Here is a 20,177-nt window from a genome sequence, read left to right on the forward strand (position 1 = left end):
TCTGTGTTTTGTGCATCTGTTGATCTAAAACTTATTTTGCTTCCTCAGGTGAGTGGAGAACCTACTACAGTAGCAAGATTAACAATTCAGCAATAAATCAAGTATTCGGATGAGTAAGGAACAATTGAAGCCCTAATCTGTCTCCCTAGTTAGCTTGTATGGGAGCAAAATTCCGATTTCTAGGTGTATGATCTGGGAGCTTAACACTGGTTGAGAGATATAAAGATTGGTAATTGAGTATCGTGGGTGTTGTAAGTGGGAAAGAGAGGGGAGTGGGGTGATGGGAAGAAGGGAAAGTAGATGTAGGAGATAGCAGTATGAGCGAGCTCTAGAAATTTGTACAGGGAAATAAAGAATGAAAGAAAAAGGAGAGAAACAGTCAAGCAAGAACAAATTGGATGAAGGGAAACAAAGAAACCAAAAAGCAAAAGAAGATAAAAAAACAGCAAACAGAACAAACAAACAAACAAATAAAACCCTCCATATTTCTTGTCAGAGAGAAGTATATTTTTTCTGTTAGTCCTTCTTGCCATAGTAGTTATGGAAACAGCTTCAGAAAGGCAGAGTTGCACCTCTCGCTTAAGGTGTAGCCTGGGCCTCAGGGGAGGGCAGTTGAGACTGTGTGATTTATGCTTTCCAGACTAATTGTCTTAAAGAACTTTGCTCTCTGAGTTGTTTGGGTCTGGTCAGCCTGTATAGATAGACAGTGAGACTTCCTGTTGAAAAGTGGAGAGTGCTAAATGGGCAGGGACTCCTATGAGATAGGGGCAGGTAACTTTAGGGGTAGAGAACTTTAGAGTTCTGTGCTTTTCCTGCTAGGGCTCAGTCCCAACCTCCCCCTGTTTATGTCTACCTCTGGTAGCAGACTTCTAAGCAGATACTGTGGTTTGGAGATGTGGAACACGTCAGGCTGTAACATTTTAAACCCCAGATTTGCTTAGTTAGATGCTTGCTGCTTGTTGTTGTATGTTATTTCACAGCTGCTCTAACTGGAGTTCTCTGTCATTGGGGCCAAGTGTTTTGATTTTTAAATTGACCATATTCAATGGGGCTTTGTGGTAGGATTGGCTGTGTTGCCAACCTCTGAGCATTTTTGCTATTTTTCTGCCAGGGATGCTCTTGGAGCAGGTTTCTATGTAGATAATATGGTTGGCAGACCTAGGAATCTATGGTCTGTTATTTTCCAAATCTCCCAAATTGCCCAGTCTCCAATCTGGCCTGCTTGTAAAGAGCTTCAGATATCTGAGTTCTCTGCCAGTGAAGGCTAGGTGCTTTCCCTTGGAGATTTTCCTCAAAGAAAATCTGGGATAGGGTCTCCAGGTCCCTAACTTAGCAACCTTTAACTTCTCAGCTCACTGCAAGTTGAAGTTCTCTGTACAGCCAGGTGTCTCAAGATGCCAGACTCGGTCAGTAGGCCATCTCAAGATGGCACCTTGCCACACCTCTCTGCATTATGGGAAATGAGGGGTTGGTCCTGTTTTGCTCCTGGCCTGTTGCACAGGAGGAAGTTACTATCTTGTGATATCCCTGGATTGGAGTAGGATTTGTGGGTGGTAGAAAACTTGTCCTAGAGCTAGTTTTGCCAGTCTTTTGCAGTTGCAGCTTGGCTTACCTTCAGCTAGAGGCTTTGTCTTCCCCTCCCCCTAAGGGAAATAGGGATGGGTGCTGCAAGCTGTTTCTGTGTTGTCTTTTTGATTCACCATATTTTTCAGATATCCTATTAGTCTTTTATGTTTCTTCCATGCTCTTCTCTCTCGGCTCTTCTGTATGTAGTCTATTCTTTGTTATCCACACTCTTATTCACAGTGCCCAATGGGGAAAGCTTCTATTCCACTACCATCTTGCCATCAATCTTTGCTTTCTCGTAAGATAGCTGAAGATATCAAAAGTATATGCCTTCTACATTCACCAGAAAATTGCCATAAAGGCATCTGATCCAGAATCTGTGTAAATCAGCAAATTTATTATGCATAGATTTCTTGTCTTTGGAAAAAGAAAGTGAGAATCTTGGGGGTATACCTTCTATGCAGGCTTATCTCACCTAGGATCAGAAAGCAACCACAGTTACCTGGATCTTAGGTAAAGAATATCCTTCTCGAAGTATGAGACTCCTCTTCAATTATAGGACATATCCAAGAGCTAGGAGAGAGATTTTTAAGGAAGACTGTCATCCCCTGAAGATTTCAAGAGAAAAGCTTATAGGTTATTAATAGTGTGAGGATGGTTGATGGGTCCAGAGGGTGGCACCTCTGGCCCATATTAACAAAACAGCTGGCACTGATGCTACAGGCATGAACACTTCCCTCCTCAATTTTTTGATATTTGTGCACTAACACTATTAAATTCTCTTTGAGGATAGTTGTAGGAGATTGAGATACACTTAGTTCTCTTACCCATGGAGCAGAAACACCAAGAGACTGTACATACTCTTGTAGAGTACACTTGTACTCTTATCTGTGGTTTTATGGTACACTTGTACTCTCTTATCTGTGGTTTTTCTGTCCATAGTTTTATTTACCTGAAGTCAACTGTGGCTCAAAAATAATAAATAGAAAATTTCAAATATAAAGAAATCATAAGTTCTAAATTATGTACCATTCTGAGTGACATGGTGAAATCTTTCACTGTCCTCTGTACAGTCTGAGAAATGAACCATACCTTTGTTGAGTGTGTCAAGGCTGCATATGTTACCTGTTTATTAGTCATTTAGTAACCACCTTTGCTATCAGACAGACTGTTATGGTATTAAAGCACTTGTGTTCAAATAACTCTCTTAAAAATTTTTTTGAGACAGGATCTCACAAAATGTAATTCAAGCTCACTATGTAGTCAAAGCCGACCTTGAACTTATGATCCTTCTGCTTCAGCCTCCGAAGTGCTGTGATTACAGTTTTGTGTCACTTTTACTGACTTCAAGTAACTCTTACTTTACTTAATAATGGCTTCAATGTGAAGAATAGTGCTACTGACAATATTTCCAATGAAAAGATGCAAGGTGCTTCCTTGAAGTGAAGATGAAGACAGCATAAGATATTTTAAGAGAGGGACCACATTCATATATACATGTGTATTTATAATTATTATACTTTATTGTCTGTTTTGGTTATTAATCTCTTATTGTGCCTAAGTTATAAGTTAAACTTTATCATAAGAATGTATGTATAGGAAAAACATGAGGATATTTTTGGTTCAGTAGTATCCAGTTTCAGGATTCTATTGTTAGTCTTGGAAGACATCCATTGCAGATAAGTGGTGTGTTAGACTACATTGACCAAAATATCTGACATAGGAAACATAAGGAGTAAAAGAATTATTTTGGCTCATAGCTTTGAAATATCAGTCTATGGTAGATTGGTTCCATATTTACCATAGACCTATGATAAGGCAGTACATTGTAACACTAGATGTGTGTGGCAGAAGCTGCTACCTCATGGCAGCCAGGAAACACAGAGAAAAATAGGAAGAAGCTATCCAAACTATAGCTCCCAAGAACATACTCTCAATGACCTAACTGGAGGCAGTTAGAAACCAACTCCTAAAGTAATCATTTTCTCCCAAAATGTCACTCACATCTGGGAAATAAGTCTTCAACATGATCCTGTGGAAGGGTTCATATTTAAGTATCCACATTCTGATCCTGGCCCCCAAAGACTTGTGACCATCTCATAAGGCCAAATGCATTAATCTATCACCAAGGGTACTCAAAGTCTTAACAGATAAAATATTGTTCAAACATCTAAATCCAAAGTCTCTTCTGAGACTTGGGAAATCTCTTAGCTGTAAGTCCTTGCAAAATAAAAAACAAGTTACATACTTCCAGGATATAATGGAACAGAATACACATTCCCATTCCAGAAGGGAGGAATGGATAGAGAGAAAAGAATGATCAGACCAAAACAAGATTGAAGTCCAGCAGATAAAACATTAAATACTATAGCAAAATGTACAGAAGCTGGGGAATATGATGGCATGATGTGAGATCCAAAGGACTTGGGAATCTCAAGCCCTTGCTGATTTCAGTCTACATGACCTCTCTCATAGAGCCACTCTGCTTCTTGCCTGTAACTTTCCTCAGTAGACCTGCCATGTTCTAAGCATCTCTGACTTCTGGGGATCTGTCACTGCATCTTCTACTACACATTTACAGCTTCACACATCACTTTTCTCAGGGTTCCCCACAGGGATTCCAACCCTACTACACATTGCCTGGCCTCCTAGCATTTCCTTTGAAATCTGGGTGGAAGCCTCCATGACCTGTAACTCTTGCATTCTACATGCCTGAAAAACCAACACCAACTCATGGAGAACATCAAGGTCTGCCACCAGCTCAAGCTGTAGCCAAGCCCCATTGGACTATAGCTGTAGTGGCTTCTGAGTGCTTGGGCAGCTGAATATGGGATGCCTGGACATGGCAGTGTTCTATTCTCATGGGAAAGTCTTTCATATGTGTTCCTACTATTACATACTTGAGATATCAGTGGGGTCTGTCCAATTCCTGAGATGCCTTCATGGCATCTTTCCTATTGTTCCAGTGCAAAGTATGTGGACTCTTTTTAGTGGTGCCAGTCTTTCAGGAGCTGCAGTCTCCTTGACTCAAATGTTACGTACACTTATGTTCTGGTCAAACTGCAAGTTTTTCAAGCCTTTCCACTCTGAATTTTCTTCACCATACTCCCTGTGAACTTGGCTAAAAGCAGCTAGCAGTAACCATGCTACAGGATGAATGATGGGCTGCTGTGTGATTTCACCACCAGATTTATCAGCCCACAAGCTTTAAATTAAGTCTTCCACAAAGTTTCACAGCATGGAAAACAGGGAGGCAACGAATGGCCTCTTGTCTAATTCCCAAAAGAATCCTTGTTCCCATCTGAAACCTCATGAAAACTGTCTTTACTGTCTGCATCCCTATCAGAATTCATTATTCTGAGATCTCACCAGAATCACCCATCAAGTGATGCTTAAAGAAGTCTGTGCTTTCTCTGGTCTGCTTCTCTGAACTTTTATAAATTCCTCCTACAGACTAGTTTCTAAATATTTTATTTATTATATTATCGTACTGGGGGTACACTGTGACATTTACAAAAATTCTTACAGTGTATCATAGTTGAAATCACCCCCTCCATCTTTCTCCTTTATCCCCCCTCCCCTCATTTCTGGAATAGTTTCAACATGTCTCATTTTTCCATTTTTACACATGAGTTTGTGCCTGCCTAGCAACTGTGAGGCCCCCAAGTACAATCCCCAGTATTGCCAAACTTTTTTTTCTTTTGCAAGTAAAGCAGGAGAGTTTATTGAGATAGAAAAGTGTAAAGTAGGAGGACTGAGCCCGCAGAGCTGGGAGGTGTCCCTACAGAGGGTGTCCCTTAAAGTCTTAAAAACCACCTGTTCGGGTTTAGTCACAATGACTCCACTTATCTGGTACCAATTTTCTGTCTTACCCAGATTTTGTATTGTTGTGACCATAATACCTGGCATAAACAACTTAAGGGAGGAAGGATTTATTTCAGATCATGGTTTCAGAGGTTTCAGTCTATGGTAGGTAGTCTGGTTCCATATTTCTGAGCCTGTAGTGAGGCAGTACATCATGGTGCTGGTAGCATGTGGCAGAGGCTGCTACAGGAAGAGGAGAGAGAGAGAGAGAGAGAGGGAGAGGAAGAGGGAGAGGGAGAGAAGGGGCCAAAGAAACTATAGCCCCCAAGAACATAGCCTCAGTGATCTACCTCCTCCAACTAGGCCTAGACTCCTAAAGTATCCACCACATTCCAAAATGGTGCCCCTATCTAAGGACTAAGCCTAACTTAGTCCACATGAGCCTGTGGAGACATTTCACATTAAAACCATAAGAAGGAAGAACTTCTGTATTTCCTACATGCTTGACACTGAGCTGGAGTCCACATATATTATCTCATGCAAGGCTTGGAGTAACCTTAAGAGTCAATGAGGCCAAAGAAGAGGCTCCCATACGTTTGGTGGTGGGGAAGAGCAGCAAGTGGAGGCTCAAGTACAGTGATTGAGTGGGGAGGGGACAGGATCAAGTTGGGCTTCTGAATTTTGGGCAAGGTTAATGTGCATAAGGCTTTGTTCTCATGAGCTGAAGAAAATAATTGTATGACTTTTACAACACCAATGGGTTTAATCCTAAGATTATTATTCACTAGGGTCATGGTTGTATCACCAGGTGTCAGTGAGAGTCAGTCAGAGAGAGGATCCTGAGAGGAAGGGGTCCTAAACGTGTGCCCCTAGTTCTTGTCACTGACACAGAAAACTTCAGGCCAAGACTTGAGCAGTTTTATTCAGAAAGTGAAAAAGAAAGCAAAGACACATTTCATAGGCAAAGCGTGAGCATTAAGAATGCAATGAGTCTTCTAACCGGGATATATATATATATCCCTGTTATATATATATTAGAATAAAATTCATTAGGAGGCTCACATTCCTTGTTGTGAGCACCTGTTACACTTGATCCTTCTTGTTAAAAATGTTTAGAGATGTTATCATTCTGGTCCAGAGACATTAAATCTTTGTTTTACTAAATCTGGGTCATTGCAACACAGATGTCTGATGTTTCTTTTGCAAACATTTCTAAGATCAAAGGAGTCATTTTTTCAAAGGTTTCTCAAACAACAAATGATTTTCTTTAAGATATGCTTGCCTGGCTCTTAGAGCACGTTAAGCATTTGGACATGGTCAGAGGTGTTATTTTTCTACTATATGCTACAGCTCAGTGAGGGAGGGTCTCTCAGTGAGAGGAGAAAGGAAAGGGTGTGTGCTCTTGATCAAGTTATCATTAATATGTTGTTTTTCTTAAATTTGACTACCATATACCGTATTAACTGTACAAAACAGTTTCATTGTGATATTTCCATATATGCATATGGGGAACTTTGATCATATTCTTCCCCTCTATCACTCTTTTTCTCCTTCCCCCTGTTTTTTTCAGTTTTTAATTGGTTTCATTGTTCTGTTTTCAAACATGTATTAATACCTTTTGTATGCTTGGTTTCTGGCTCTTGACACCCATATGCCATGTCCCCTAATCTACCCTAACTGAGTTGTAGCCACATAACTTGGGAGATGTTAGTAAGGCAGATTCTTGTGTCATATAGATAATATGGTGGCCAGGGAGGGAATTAAGGGAAATGTCTGGAGAAAGCACCCTTACCATGAACCTACTAGTAAATCTTCAGTCATCACCCACTATGTACCAGGCACTATACTAGGCACTGGAAATGATTTGATGAGAGGATCACATGACTCCTGCACTCTTGATCTTACCATCTACTGAGAGGGGAGACAAGCAATGAAGCAGCAGGGTTGAGTGTTGTTATGGGCATAAGGGATACAAGGTGCTGTAGGGATATGGGGCAGTGTTACCTGTGGGGAGTGGATTATGAGACATAAACACACCTGTGCCCAATTATCAGCAGGCTGAGTTTGGCATGGCCCCAACCACAGAAGGGTGCAGGATGCAGCACAGCTGCTTTTCCTAAATTGTTTAAGTTCAGAGAAGTAGGAATGCAGGTTTCTCTTGTTACAATGTCATGCCCCTCCACCTCCTTATTTACCACTGGATATAAAAGACTGGCTGAAGGAGGACGTGAGGTTTTTTTGATGGGGGATTGATTTATTTGTGGGCTGCTTGTGAGAATGACCCTGCTGGTGGGCAGCTGAGTTATGCTAGAGATTAAAGAGAACATGGGACAGTGCAAGTCTGCACCAAGAACTTTATATACATAGGCTTTAGAAAAGCTTAGCTAAAGAAAAACTAAAGAGAACATGCGACAGTGTCTAAGGACCGAGACTTACTTTAAGAGTTATGCTAATGCAATTTTTAGACATGGCTGCTGTTGTTTGCAAGTCTAAGCACCAAGACTTTAAGAAAATAGAGAACATGGGACAGTGCACATCTGATGGGACAGTGCAAGTCTGAGGGTAAAGAGATTAAAGAAAACATGGGACAGAATGAATCTAAGGTAAGAGACTTTAAAGAACAGAAAAGAAGACTTTAGAAGCAAGGCTTTAAAGAATTGTAAAGGAGTAAGGCCTTAAAGAATAGAGAAAACAAGCAGAGTAAAGAGAATAGAAGTAAAAAAGCAACAAGGCTGTCGTGTGTCTCCATCTGAGTGCCCAGCACACCTGGCCCCAACTTTCTGCATGTCTGTCTTCTATTGTTTGTCCTTTCTGCATCTCCTGTCACCCCCAGTTAGCCCCAGTTAGGTTCAGTAGTAACAGGAATGAGAGAAAACTCGTTCCAATTACCTAAGCCTGGAGTAAGGGCACAGAGTCACTTTGCACAGTGAAGACCTAGACTCCATCCCCCCCACAGCCTCCTTCTCCATCACTCTCTGTGCTCCAGGAATCCATCTAGACTCCCAAATCACAAAGCTCACATCTGAACCAACAGAAAAGTCAAATCCAACATGGACAATTGGGGGGTCCACAGTTCCCCCTTTCACTTCTTTCCTTGTCTTGATCTAGAAACCCAGACAGCCTTGACTGCTCTGTGATTCTGTCCTCTGCATGTTTCCCTGAAGAACAGACAGAACCCAAGCCATGACCTTGACCTAGGCACAGATAAAGTTGTTTAGGTTGAAACACTACAAGATCTAACATGGTGCTAAACATGTAGAAACCTTGTGTGCCAAATTTCACAAACAGTCATATAAACTCCATAAGCCAATCCTCTCTTGTGGACATACCTAGGTAGAACATCTCCTTTCTGCTGTCCATTTGCAGGATGCTGATACCACTATAAGGAGTCTCCTTATTGAATACTTTTGATGGATCACCTTGAAATTTAGTGTTTCTTTCTTTGGAATCCCAATAAGCCTCATTTTGTATATTTTGGGGTAGTCCCTTTTAGAAATTCCCTACCCACAACTTTTGGGGCAGCTCTAGTTTTGGGCTTGACAGGACAGAATAATTGAGAAATAACTCTTTTTCCTCTTCTATTCATGAGCTATTTACACTCCCCAAGGACTGATGTCCATTTCTATTGCCTCTACTCAGAAGTGAACAGACCCATGCTGCCCCAAATCCTGTTGTCTAGATGGAACAGGGAGGGCTGAAGGCTTAGCTGCTGTGGCCACAGCTCAGGCACTGCAAGACCTGGAGGAGACTTGCCAGCTCTACATAGACATTCCTGAGATGCTGTCATCCCACTTGGACAGAAGGCCTGTGAAAGCCAAGAAGTCCACCTGTGCCTGTGAGTTATCCCTGACCATGGACACATAATGACCAGCAGAGGTGTCATCCATAACTCCAGAGCTGGAAGGCAACTGAGGAGGCAACTTGTTTATAGGTGGAGAAACAGGCCCAAAGACAGGCCAGGCAGAACCAGAACTCAAAGGTGAGTGCTCAGACTGCAGGTACTGAGCTGTTAGGATCCCCCTGAGTTTCTCATCCACTTCTCCAAGAGTTCCATGATCAGGTGAGGATGGGTCTCCTTCAGGGCTTGGTAGAATTGGTCTTTGCAGGTCCGGTCCCAGGACCGGCTGAAGCTGAACAACTTTCGCATCTTGCCTGGCATGGTGGCCTCAGCCCGTACCTTCTCGTACTGCTCTTCACTCAGCACCTGTCCATGCAGCTTGTCCAAGACAGGGTCCACTGATGTCACTCGTACCACCAGCTGCTCCCGATGCCGGTCCACGAAGTGCAGCAGGGTGGAGGCATCTGGGAGTGAATGTGAGGCTGGCAATGAGCAAACAAAGGCTCCCACCTAGCCTCTACCTGGATTCCCATTTTAAGCTCTTTTCATTAACCTCAACCCCATCCCTCCTTCTCCCTCTGGAAGACTTTTGACCACGTGAAAAGCACCTCCGTCCTGTTTCATGCCAGCATCTAGTCTGGCATTCTGACTGAGCAGGGTAGGAGTTTGGGGTATGGAATGGAGGCTGTGAATTAGGGGACTTCCATTGGAAGGTGCAGGGGATGACACAGAGGGACATGGTCCCCAGGCATGCACACTTCCACCCCATTCCTGATAAGGACGATAACAAGTGTACTCTTCCCAGTACACTCCAGGGCTCTACTGGCTCCTATGCCTCTGACAGCTGTTACTGACCTTTGGGGACTGAAGGAACCCGACTAGTTGCAGGTCTGAGGTCTCCTGGAGGGGAGAAGAGAGATGAAGAAACATCTGTAACAGTGATAGTTATGAATATATGTGACACCTCTTGAAACTTTCCACTCCCTTCTGAGATTCTTGGTTTCTGAGAACAAGCTACAGACAAATCTGATAGGAGCTTGTGCAAGGTCTAGTAGGATTTTTAGACATGACTGAGGTGAATTCTTATGCACATGGGGATACTGAGGCACTGAGTATCTATGATCATAGACTAATAAAAGGAGAGAATGTATCAAATGAGCAAATGAAAATTCTCCCTTAACATCTCAAACTTGGTTTTTTCTTGTCAGACTGAAGTGAATCCCTGGTAGAGAACCAACCATATCCCTTGGCTAACAGCTTAAACAATTTGACATCTTATTCTGAGCAGAAGCATACTTCCATCTTCCTTGTCATTGTTTGGTCTTTAACAGTCACACACTGAATATATGTGTTCTAGATTTGATGACAGAATGAAGATAAAGTATATCTTAGCACATGGAAATAATGAATCAGTTTTAATGCAAACAAAAATAAATGACGTGACTTAAACAATTGCATAGAAGAGGAAGAGGCACATCACAGTCCCACATGTGAACAAGACTTAGAAGTTTGAGCCAACTTTAAGTTCAACGTGACCTGAAAGTGCAGAGAAATGGTGCAGGACTCAGGTTTTGGTGCTGGGAACCCTGGGTTCATTAGGGTGAGGAGGGAGGTATTCCTCATATCCCTGCATACAGGATAGACTTGGTCCATTCTGACTCGTGCATAAAATGAAGTCTACTGAGGAAGGTGAATGAATGGCCAAGAATTTGAAAATATAAGAGGAACTGGAGATGTTTAAGTTTCATAAAGAAGACATAACACAAACCATGATCTCAGTCTTCCAGTACCCGAAGGCTTTTCCATGAGGAAAGAGATGGACTTTGATGAGTCTCAATGGACAGAATGAAGACTGATATTAGAGAGGTTGGTATAACATAAGGAAAAGGACAGTCTTGCTGCTGTTTATTAAGAATTGCTGCATGAGGCATGTAAAGATACAGTTTAATCTTTCCTAGATCCAGATAAGTCATTATACTCATTTTACAAATGAGAACCACAAACTTAAAGGAGTTTGATAATGTTCCAAGATCACCTGATGAGTAAGTGCTGGGGTGAGGTCAAAACCAGCTCTGATACTGGGCTTGTTAATTCCCCACCTGTGGTTGCACCAAGCTAAGGCTGAGCCAAGCACACCCTGGTTCATCACATGGTGAAGCCTGTGTGTAGTAGCTTGGGAGGTGCCAACACCACTCTCTGACAGCTGACATGGTACTGAGAAGAGTATTTTGATATTGTGGGTGCTGGATTAACACAATGTAAGGTTTCTTTACTCCCGAAAGTTCATTATTTGATTTCCTCTGAAAATGCCTGAGCGATTGAGTATGTGATGTTGGCAAGACTGGCTGAAAAAATGAAAAATGCCTGAGCGATTGAGTATGTGATGTTGGCAAAACTGGCTCGACCGATCACCCATAAAATCCTCTAGTGCTTACTCCTTCATTTCACAGTCAAGCCATCATGAGAAACTGTGCCAAAGGCCTTTATGATACTAAATCTGTAAATTCAAAGGTAGTGTCAAGATTGAAAAGAGAAAATGGATGAGTCAGATTGACTTGAGTTTTAATTTTGTCAAGCCAGTTGCTACACAAATTGAAAAAGTCATATAACTTCCCTGAGTGATTTCTTTTCCTCAGTAAATTATGATAATTCACACTACATCCCTGCCCCTCCCACTCACTGTCTTTCTTTCTCCCACCTCTGAGCTCTCTGGACTAGTCTTGGTTTACCTGGTTTCAGAAAGGCCTCCCATACTACAGTCTCATCTTTCTTGTTTTTCATTTGCAGCCTAATCCCTGATCCCAAGTGGCCAACAGAGATCTCAGAGAAGAGCTGGGATTCTCCAGGGCTCCGATAGGAGAGCTCCAGTTCCTGAGGAGAGAAAAACTTGCCCTGTGAGAAACCATTGTTCATCCTGCAAATGAGGTCTTCCCTCCTCCCCCTACTTTCTTGGCTCAGTTTAACTCCTTAGGGACATTGGTTATTTCCTGTACTGAAATCAGTTGCCATTTTGAGACCACAAATCCTGACTCTGAGTGTGGAGAATACACGTTGGTATCCAATGGACAAGTCAGTTATTACCCTAAAGGTAGTGCTCGCACAGTCTAAACCAGATCTTTCTCCCTCCATGTTGAACTCCATTCTGATCTCATGGGTCCCTTTTCCAATAAACAGAAAATTTATGCTCATCACCTTTCTAAATCAAATCTCAGGCAGAAATCTTGATATTCGAGTATCTTCCAAACATGTTCCTGCCACAGGTTCCTCAAACTCAGTAAACAGCACCACCATTCTCTGAGCACTCTGGTTCCAAATCTAGGTATCATCTTTAACTCCTTCCTTTCTCTCCTGATAATGGCCAATCCACCAAGTCCTATTACTTCTACCTCCAAAGTAGGCTTGGAGACCTGTTACAATGTCCTTTTGGTTTTGGAACGTGAACAGCTTTCAGTTGTCCTGAATCCATCAGCTGTCCTCCATCTTCATTGCTACTTCCCTACTCACCATGAACTCTCTCCTACACTATGATTTGCAACGGCCTATTTATTTGTATCCCTGCTTCCCTGCAGTTGACCTGCATAAATAATTTCCTTCCCAAAGGAAGGGATCCACCTCTTAGGCCCACTGCACTATCTCCTCTGAAGCACAGACTTAGCACTGAGTAAACATTTGTTGAATGACAGATCAGGTCTTTCTCACATTCAGGGCTAACAGACACCAAAGGATAACTCCAAAATGTTCACTCAGGGATTCATGTTTCTCAACTCAAAAGACAAACACTACTTCCTCCTAGCAACTAGACATCTGATCCATCTGGAGACTTAAATAGGATTATCAGGAGTCCTTCAAGGCCACAGTCTACAGAATTGGACAGCTGCTCCCTGAAATGTTAGAGCAAGATTCATTACCTGATTCTTCAACACCCCCACCCCTTTATTTTACTACTGATCTTTGTCTAGCATTTCACTTTGTCATCACCTAGTATGCTCTTCCTTATCTTCATCCTGCTATGTCTGTTCTCCTAATTTTTCTTTCTATGATTTAAAGAAAAACAAAGCTCTCTTGTACATTTTTCCAGACCACAGCAGTTGCTCTGAAGTTAACTGACTGTTGGGTTTATCATGCTCTCCCTCACCTTGTAGGTAAAAATGTGATAGCTGGTCACAAAGGAATTTTCACTATATAAATACTTCATGTTGTAAGTGGGACAGTTTGTGATTTAGGAGGGAAAAAAGACCACTGGGCTTTCTTCAACAGATCCAGCTGGATTTGGGACTTTTATTCACTGGATTTCATAATCTGGGCCCTGGTTTCAGACCTGTTACAAAGACTTATAGGCTTTTGACTTTGGTCATTGTCTGTGTTGTAGCTGTGTGATGTCCCTGTCCTGAGTCATGGATGCTGCTGCACAGCCATTGTCAGATGCCTCAGACTCATCTCACACTCATTGGATCCTGTCCATCTTCAGACCACCAGTCAGTGTTGCTTCTCTAAGTCTAACCAGCAAGATGCACAGCCATGAAAATTTGGAAATTATGAATTAAAGTCCAGTGGCCCAACCTCATCTGCTTTTGCACAAGGGTGTAGAGGAGAGATACTGAGAAAGAACAAGAAAAGAAGTCCCTTCGGTCCAGGAACTGACCTGAGGCTCCCAGCTCAACCTCAGTGTCACTATAAACTGAACTAAGGCTGCAGCTTTGCCACACCGTCCCATGTTGGACATACACAGGACATCTACTTCAGATGGGTTACCAGGCAGATTACAAATGCCGAACATATCCCCACTATACGCTAAATGAGTGACTGCTGTGTCTTTAGCAATTCCATCTTTATGCTTGCTTTAGTCCTCCCTAGAGATAAGGTTTGTAGAAAGTCCCATTCACAGAACTCTTCTTGCTCTATAACAGAACTCAATGAGGAGCAAATCTGTTTCCTTAGGCCTTCCCCTAAATTATCCACTCAAGTCTCATAGTATGTTCTGTGTAACGTTTATTTTTACTGAGAATCCCCAGTGTTCCCTATGGTTCCTTATTGCAACCAGCAATAAACCCAGTGTGTTGGATTACACATGTGTTCCTAGTGTGTTTTGACTAGAAGGTATTGATCTCCTACAATCCAAACACTTCCCACTGCCCTCAAGTAATACCCATCATCCTCTACATCTGAATGTCTTCTTGCCTCTCTCCAATTTTCATTTCTCCCATAGTTGAGCCATTCCTGCACACCTCCAACCTTAATTTGCCAGGTCCCTAGGAATCTCTGAGATCTGATCCACAGGTTTTCCCACACTCCATAGGACCCTGTGATCCTGGTGAGGGGTGAACATCTGGCTGCTCACCTGGGGGATGATTTCTAGCTTCCCTGAACCAGACACAGTATAGCGGGAGCCCAGGTAAAGGGGATCCAGAGGGGGTGGCTTGTGTATTCGCACAAACTGGAATTTCTCTTCTTCATCATCGATGGCCTAAGAAACATAAACAACAGAGTTTTGGGGAGATTTCTGCACACACAGAATCTGATTTGAAGGAGGTATGACGGAGTATTAGTACATCAGTATATTTGTGTGGGTCAGGGTGACAACACCCCTCCTCCCAAGTTCTGCCACACAGAGAGACACACACTTGGTCTCTGCCATGTTCAGGGTGGGAACAGGGTCTCTGCCAGAGAGGAAGAGGGAGTAAGGAAAGGCAATGTTATGGGGTATGGGGTCTTCCAATCTTTTTGACTTTTAGAAGGAAGTTAAAAAAGATTGTCCAGAGATCAATGATAGAAAAGCAAACCCAGTTTGGGAAGACTTGTGGTATGAGAGTATCAGACCATGGCTGAGCAAAGGGCAAGATTATCTACCCCTGTCAGGATTCCTGCTTACAAGGGACCCATCCATACTGTCATCTACCATCCCTCTAGAGGGCTGTCTGTTGCATTTCAGGTTTACTGTGATCCACCCTGTCCCCACCTTTCTGGCTCTCAGTGTTACCTTTCGAATGGTACAGTCATTGGGGATCAGGTAGAGGTGGAAGGTGATTTCCTCAGGCTCAAGGTGACAGTAGAGCAATGTGGTAGAGGTGATGGGGATGAAGAGCCAGGCAGCAGGTATCACCTTCAGTAGAACTCCCATTGGGGAGAAGCTGGGGTTTTCCAGGACTATGCAATGTGGCTCCACCTGGACTGACTTCTCCAGGAGCACCCCATCCTCTTTAAAGTGGGCCACTTGGAACAGGGAGATGTCCACAAGCCCCTCTGTCAAAAAATGGAGTTGAGAGGTGGGATTTTGTGCCTCCACTGAGTCAGACTTGACTGGGTCAGAAGAATCCCAGATATTAGGTCTTCTTGGGGTTGCCCAATGCTGTGGTCTGAACGGTTGTGTCCTCCCAAAATTTGCATGTTGATTCTGATCCTCCAGGAGATGGTGTTATGAGGTGGGAGTTTTTTGGGAGGTGATGAGGTCATGAAGGTAGAAACCAAATGAATGGGATTACCAGTCTTATGACAGAGAAAGAAAATAAAAGGGAAGGGGAAATAGAAAAAAGTAGAACAACAGAAAGAAAGAAAGAAAGAAAGAAAGAAAGAAACCCAATGGACCCCTTCTGTCCTATGAGGATGTAGCTGGAAGGTATCATCTATGAAGAGGAGGTGAGATGAAGGGGCCAAAAGACAGGGCCAGCTTCATGGACCTGAGACCTATGCAGGTACACAGACCATACACTGAGATGGGTCTGCTGCTTGGTTTAATGCTTTGGTGTTCCTTTCTTGATGTTCTTAACCATTTTTAAACCAGGGGCCTTCTGGTTTCATTTTGCATTCCATACTGATAGAATTAGACTGCAGGGTATGATCATGCCCAGAGTGTGAGGCCCTGGGGTGAATCTGAGATGTTAAAAGTGTTCATCTATAGCTATAGATGGAGAAAACTCACTGTGGAAAGAGAAATAACTTGATAGGACCTTGCCTTGATGGTGAAGAAGCAGACAATGCCAAAATCCCTCAATAAGACTGCCTTAGATTGTAAGGTGATCACTTCCAGGACAACAAACAACTGTAGCCCAGATAGCAGAGAGCAGAAATTCCTGGACAGGACCCCACCCAGTCCCAGGGCTTGGTTTCCTAGCTGGGTATGGCAGGTGTGCCTTGCGTGTTTTGACTTTTTCTCTGTGCATTATATCCAAAAGGAGTAAGTCTTATGCAGTTACAGAGTGAAGTCCAGAATGTGTTCTAGGAAGACTGGTGGGGCATGGACTGGAGCAGGATTGGGATGGGGTAGGGGTACAATACCTGCTCTGGGATTAACATGACCTGGAATAGGATCTCAACCCTGGACAAAGGTCTTCACCTATCTGAGCTTCACATTTTTCATTGGTACACCAGGGGAAAATCTTAGTTACTTGTTACTGGCTAGGCCATTATAACAATTGGGGTGATAGAAAATCACATGGAACTGCCTTGCATGGCACCTGGCACACAGAGCTCAGTAATTGTTCACAGTTGTTTGTTATTAGCCACATCTCAGGATCCCTTAGAAGGTGATATCACCAGCTCAGTGAATTCTCTTGCATCCAGTTATTGACCTTCATTTGGGCAGTCTTCACCTAGAATCCTTTGTACTCAGAGGGTCCCAAATTCCTTGGTCAAATCCTGTTTAACCTAGTGAGTAAATGAGATAGCCAAAGCATAGCTAGGGTCACAATGGGGGCAGGGCTGGCTCACCAACCTCTGCAGGTGTGGGATGTCAAAGGGGGCTACCAGCAAGATCTAAAGGCAGACTTTGTCCCTCCCAGGGCTTTTTGATGCATTCTGGCTCCAGGCCTTCATTGCATGATCCAACTGTCAGCCTAGACTATCCTGTAAAGAGTGAGGACAAATCATGTTCTTTTATTGCTGGGCACCGTCAGAGCTTGGCAGGGCAGAACCCACTCAATCCCCTGGACAAACAGTCCCTCTCCCTGCCAAATCACCTGGAAACCCCCGGTTCCAGGTCCCACTAGTGGAAGAGGCCTCACGGTTGTAGTCGTGGCTTACATGAGTCTCTGGCCTGTTTCTCCTGCCCCATGCCCTCCTCCTGGTGAGCAGCACCGATACTGAACTTTTGTGACTTCAGTAATAGAGATTTTCCTTCTCCTGGATGGGTATGCACCACCACACTCGGCTTGTTGGTCTCACTAACTTTTTGTCTGGGCTGGCCTTGAAGTGAAACTTGATCTTTCTGATCTCTGCCTCCTGAGTAGCTGGGGTTACAGTTGTGAGCCATTGCACCTGGCCCTGATTTGGTAATATTTTATTGTGTACATTTAAAGTCTAATGTAACCTCAAGTTGTAAAGGTATTAACATACATACTAAAATATGTATAGAAGTATTGTGATTCTACTATAGATTAATCTATCAATCAATATATAAATAAAAATTAAAAATATATTCCTTTTTAGTATCTAAGTAAAATATACACATCATAAAAGTACTTATAAGTCATATAAGCTGTAACATGTTTATCAAATCATTTTATCATCATTTTTCAATTAAATGAAACTCCTGGCTTACTCATAATTTTACATCTGATTATTTTAAGTGTCTCATTAAATTGATATCAAATCCCTCACACCCAGTTGTGTCTAGATTTCACCTGATGCCAGCTCTACCCAGTGGCCTGGTGTGGAGAACCTGTGTCCATCCTCAGCCAACTAAATGGATTGGATGCCCTGTCCTGCTGCCTGTTGGCTCAGATACTCCTGCATGTTCTTGTGGTCCAGAGCAATGCTGCCTCTGCCACCCCATCCATTCTGCACCACATGCAGCCATATCCCCTGCCTTCATGGCCAGCACTGACCAGGATAGTAACGTTTTAGCATTTTAACCTGGACAGCAGAACTCTGCCTCTTTCTCAACAGCAGGCCTGCTTTAACTTCTCTTTGGAGTATGCTAAGCCCTTGGAATCCTTTAACAACCTTCCTTGTTATTATTGTTGCTATTTACTTTTCCCTCTTTTACAATCATTTTATTATGTATATATATAAATAATATATATATCTTATCATATATATATATGATATATATCTTATCATATATATATATATGATAAGAATAGGGAAGAACAAAAAAGTTTCTCCACCGTAGTTTAAACACATATAAAAACAATTCTGATTATTTAAGTAACATTTCTGTCATTTTAATCACTAACATCATTTCCTATTAATTCTCCTTAAGGAAGAGATGTGCTTCAACAATAACAACTGTAAATAGTTCATGAACTTTTGGCCCTAACATCTCCACATGGATGGAAAATTTGCTGCACTTTAGTATATTTTCAAGAAATGCAAACAACCCAAAAATGCATTTAAATACCATTAATTTAAATACCCAAGAATCATGTTATAAAGACAGGAAGTAATAGGTAAGTGATTTTTATAACTACATAAGGCTCATTTGTTCTCCATTTTAATCAGTAACTATATATTTGTTTTTATATATTTCTGTCTTCCTGGATACTTAGTGTCTTGAGAAGATACTTCTTCCTGAATCTCTCTCTTTAAAATCTCTATATGTCAGATTCTAATTTTTGAATGTTTCATTAGATTTACATGTATGTGATTCAGTGTCTGCTTATCATTCCAAAATCTTGCACCTCAGGGATCATTTTCCATTTGCCTGAGGTACATCCTTTATAGTTTCCTTCAGTAACCATTTGTTTGTAGCAAGCTGTCTTATTTTAGTTTTTCTACAATGTCTATTTTACCCACCTCTTAAAAGCACTTGTCTTGGTTTACAATTCTTGATGGACAGTTACTTTCTCATGACTGTTAACTTCTGAGTTCTACTGTTACAATATAAAAGTTACTTCATAATATATAACACAAATTGTCTACCAGAACATTCTATCAATTGCACAAAAATTTTGAGCCATAATTTCACATGGAAACCACATCCATTGAGTTCTGCTAACTGTTTCATTGAGTTGATAGACAGTAGGTGCCTTGTACACAGCAGCTGCTGGGTTTCATCTGATGCCAGCTCTACCCTCATGGTCTGGGACTGAAAGCCTATGTTGCAGTCCCCTATCAACAGTCCGGTTTGAATCGTCCTGCCTATCCTGATCTGGTGCAGAGTGAGGTAGTCTTGGCCTCCCATCCATGCTGCTCCATGCCATCATCACCTGGGAGCTGAGGTTTGATTATCTTATTCTATCTGTTTGGGTTCTTCCCTGTAGCCAGCCTGCTCCCTGAAGCAACAGAGGAGAGCAGGCTCAACTAGCCCCATGTGTGATAGATTTTTTTTTTTGTATTGGGGATTGAACCCATGGCCTCATATTTGCTAGGCAAGTGCTACACCACTTAAGCTATGCTCTCTCCCCATTATTTGTTTCGATGAGACAGTCTTCCTATATATACCAGGCTGACCTGGAACTGACTGTGTTGCCCAGGCTAGCCTAAAACTCCAGACCCTTCTGTCTCAGCCTCCTGAGTACTGGGATAATAGGCATGTACAGGGAAACTTTTAGGTAAGCTCAGGCAAAAGTAATTATGAAGTTGGGAGATATGTGGTTCAAAGAAGAGAAGAAACATCCAAACAAGAGTGCAATGAAGAAAAATCTCAGTTTCCACCTCCATGACCTTCTTTGCCTTGTTCAGGGAGCCATGAGCTCTTTCTCCATCATCCATCATCCTTTTCCCCCTGTCAGGCCCCTTGTGACCACCACCCCTCTCCATCCTTCCCTCCTTTACCTTGGAGGGCCACAAAGTGAGGAAGGTGCACAGCAGCCACAGCTCCCTGCTCAGCCTTGATGTCGAACAGAGGCCCTGCCACCATCCAGCTGTGCTGTATGACATTTCTGCTCAAGAAAGGGTCCCAGGCACAGAATTCTATCTCAATGGTCACTGCCCTTCTCACCACAAAGCTGAGACCCATGTTGGGACAGTGGTAGGAGCCGGCCTCAGGGAAGTGAACTCTGGGAAGAAGAACGAAAGGCAGACACCAAATCAC

General features: G+C 42.6%; 1 protein-coding gene across 1 annotated transcript in view; it reads right to left on the minus strand.

The window, feature by feature from the left end:
* Nucleotides 1–1,508: 1,508 nt before the first annotated feature.
* LOC109684890 (NACHT, LRR and PYD domains-containing protein 1) overlaps nucleotides 1,509–20,177 on the minus strand; it is a 45,444-nt gene continuing 26,775 nt past the window's right edge. Inside the window, exons 10-15 of the mRNA XM_020161487.2 lie at nucleotides 19,919–20,142; nucleotides 15,186–15,448; nucleotides 14,547–14,672; nucleotides 11,938–12,079; nucleotides 10,064–10,108; nucleotides 1,509–9,672 (exon numbers count right to left, since the gene is read on the minus strand). Of these exons, the coding sequence (XP_020017076.2) occupies nucleotides 9,380–9,672; nucleotides 10,064–10,108; nucleotides 11,938–12,079; nucleotides 14,547–14,672; nucleotides 15,186–15,448; nucleotides 19,919–20,142 (1,093 nt within the window). The 3' untranslated portion in view covers nucleotides 1,509–9,379. The remainder of the gene's footprint in view (nucleotides 9,673–10,063; nucleotides 10,109–11,937; nucleotides 12,080–14,546; nucleotides 14,673–15,185; nucleotides 15,449–19,918; nucleotides 20,143–20,177) is intronic.

The sequence above is a fragment of the Castor canadensis genome, chromosome 11 (genome assembly GCF_047511655.1).
Source record: "Castor canadensis chromosome 11, mCasCan1.hap1v2, whole genome shotgun sequence".
In the NCBI taxonomy this organism is placed as follows: Eukaryota; Metazoa; Chordata; class Mammalia; order Rodentia; family Castoridae; genus Castor; species Castor canadensis.